The sequence below is a fragment of the Salvelinus sp. IW2-2015 genome, linkage group LG6.1, assembly GCF_002910315.2.
Source record: "Salvelinus sp. IW2-2015 linkage group LG6.1, ASM291031v2, whole genome shotgun sequence".
Classification (NCBI taxonomy): Eukaryota; Metazoa; Chordata; class Actinopteri; order Salmoniformes; family Salmonidae; genus Salvelinus; species Salvelinus sp. IW2-2015.
The window spans coordinates 10,327,719-10,330,218 of record NC_036845.1 but is presented as its reverse complement, the minus strand read 5'-3'; the positions used below and the strand labels follow the sequence as shown (position 1 = coordinate 10,330,218).

Below are 2,500 nucleotides of genomic sequence, written 5' to 3'. Positions count from 1 at the left end.
TGTTCTAATGTGATAAAAGGGATTCTGACATGGGGCTTATCAACACACATATTTGCACACGTGGTAAACAAACACGGACTCCGGAGAGCAGGGAGGCGTAAACGTTTTCATCAGTCTTAAAAGCTTTCCAGGATTACCTGTGATTTAATATATACATCAGCATATGGTTTATTGGGACTTCAGGGGGGCTGCTAAGTCTTACCTTTCACAATATTGCTTTACCTTGAAAACTGTTAAGACATAACACAGAAGCCACAAGGCAGTGACATTGGACTGGGATAGGAGGACATTGGGTCCTTGAGCTGTTGGACATTGCTGAGCAAGCACAGTTTTGACTTGACCTTTGACCTTAAACTACACTTGGCACAACAAGGTGATGGAGGGAACTCTCACATGAAYGGACAAATCCCTGGTACCCTGGCCTTAAATATGATTTTATGGGGGACGGGTTGAACTAATTTCCTCTGTTGCGCTTTAGAATGGAATAACATTTTAATTCCTTGTGGAATATCAGGCAAAGGGCTTAGTAAGCACTTGTTGGAGAGGTGTGGAGGAGGGGAGAGGGACGCTTAGATAAGGGGACAGTCCCTTTGTGTCTATGGCAGGGCAACCCTTAGCGAGAACACTGGTTCCCCTAAGCRCCACTCAACACTAAACAACCATATTTGGTATTGGGGGATTAAAAGACAGCAGCCAAAATAATACCTTTATAATACCTTGATAAGATTACTTAATGTATTGGACAAGGCAAGACCAACAGGCACATTTGATCATGAAATTGTCTGAACCAAACAGACGAGGGACAAAGGTGAAATGATGAGCGTGACGGAGATGACCCAAGGTGTGACGGAGGAGTGACAGAGGTGACCCTTACACTGGTAGCGGCTGTTCTCAAACTTGGGGTCGTTGTCGTTCTGGTCGGCGATGAGGATGGTGATCTGGCAGATGCCGATGAGGGGCTCCTGGGCCAGGTCTGTCGCCGTGACAGACAGGGAGTACTCTCTCTGGCGCTCGCGGTCGAAACTCACAGTGGTGCTGATCACACCTGGAGACACACACACACACAATGTATTTTACTGAATGTTACTGATGTCCTCTAGATACGTACAGTCAGCCATTCCACAGCAATCAATTAGAGATGTCTTGATACAGTTTGACTGAAGTCTGTTTTCTAACCTGTGTCAGGGTTTATGACGAAGCTGGATGATGTCCCGTCTCGGTGCATGATCCCATATTTTACCTCTCCGTTGACCCCCATGTCTGCGTCGAGGGCGTGCACGCGCAGGACAGACGTCCCAGGTGGCTGGTTCTCCAGGACAACGGTGTTGACGCTGTAGTTATGGCACTGAGGGGGCAGAGTTCACACAACACCGTTGGCATTGATGCTGCATTTGTCAGTTGTCAAGGTAAGTCCTAAAAATGACCAGTAGCCAATGGGACACACTGGTCAACCAGCACAGGTGGACTGTTACTACCCCAGCCAGCATTCAACATCCATCACAAAAAGACTAGTTAACGCATGATGTGGGAAGCAAGGAGTTGCCAAATCTAACGGGTTGCCAGATTTTGCACACTTAGCACTCCTCCTCCCGTGTAGGAACCCACTRACCCTGTGGGCAAGTCCCTGCTGAAATATTCATCTTTGGGGCCGAGCTGTGCTGAGCTGATCTGAGCTATGCTAAGAGGGGATTCTGGTCTGACCCTGGAGTGTTCCGGACTGCAGTGGAGTGTAGTTCTGCCCCCGAGGAGAACACCAGCTGTCTCTACTTTGAACTGGCAACTTGGCATGTTCCTCTCTCTCTTGGTGTGTGTGTGTGTTGGTGTGTGTGTGTGTGTGTGTGTCTCCAGGTGTGATCAGCACCACAGTGAGTTTCGACCGCGAGCGCCAGAGAGAGTACGCCCTGTCTGTCACGGCGACAGACCTGGCCAGGAGCCCCTCATCGGCATCTGCCAGATCACCATCCTCATCGCCGACCAGAAACGACAACGACCCCAAGTTTGAGAACAGCCGCTACCAGTGTAAGGGTCACCTCTGTCACTCCTCCGTCACATTGGGTCATCTCCGTCACGCTCATCATTTCACCTTTGTCCTCTCCTGTTTGGTTCAGACAATTTCATATCAAATGTGCCTGTTGGTCTTGCCTTGTCAATACATTAAGTATCTTATCAAGGTATTATAAAGGTATTATTTTGGCTGCTGTCTTTTAATCCCCCAATACAAATATGGTTGTTTAGTGTTGAGTGGTGGCTTAGGGGAACCAGTGTTCTCGCTAAGGTTGCCCTGCCATAGACACAAGGGACTGTCTTATCTAAGCGTCCTCTCCCTCCTCCACACTCTCCAACAAGTGCTTACTAAGCCCTTTGCCTGATATTCCACAAGGAATTAAAATGTTATTCCATTCTAAGCGCAACAAGGAAATTAGTTCAACCGTCCCCCTAAAATCATATTTAAGGCCAGGGTACCAGGGATTTGTCCGTTCATGTGAGAGTTCCCCATCAC

The 2,500-nt window shown here is 48.2% G+C and overlaps 1 protein-coding gene across 1 annotated transcript in view; it reads right to left on the bottom strand.

Annotated features, from left to right (window-relative positions):
- Positions 1 to 2,500, bottom strand: part of LOC111964641 (putative neural-cadherin 2) — a 133,048-nt gene that overhangs the window by 41,299 nt on the left and 89,249 nt on the right. The window contains 1 exon segment of the mRNA XM_070443811.1: positions 875 to 1,045. Coding sequence (XP_070299912.1) covers positions 875 to 1,045 — 171 coding nt within the window.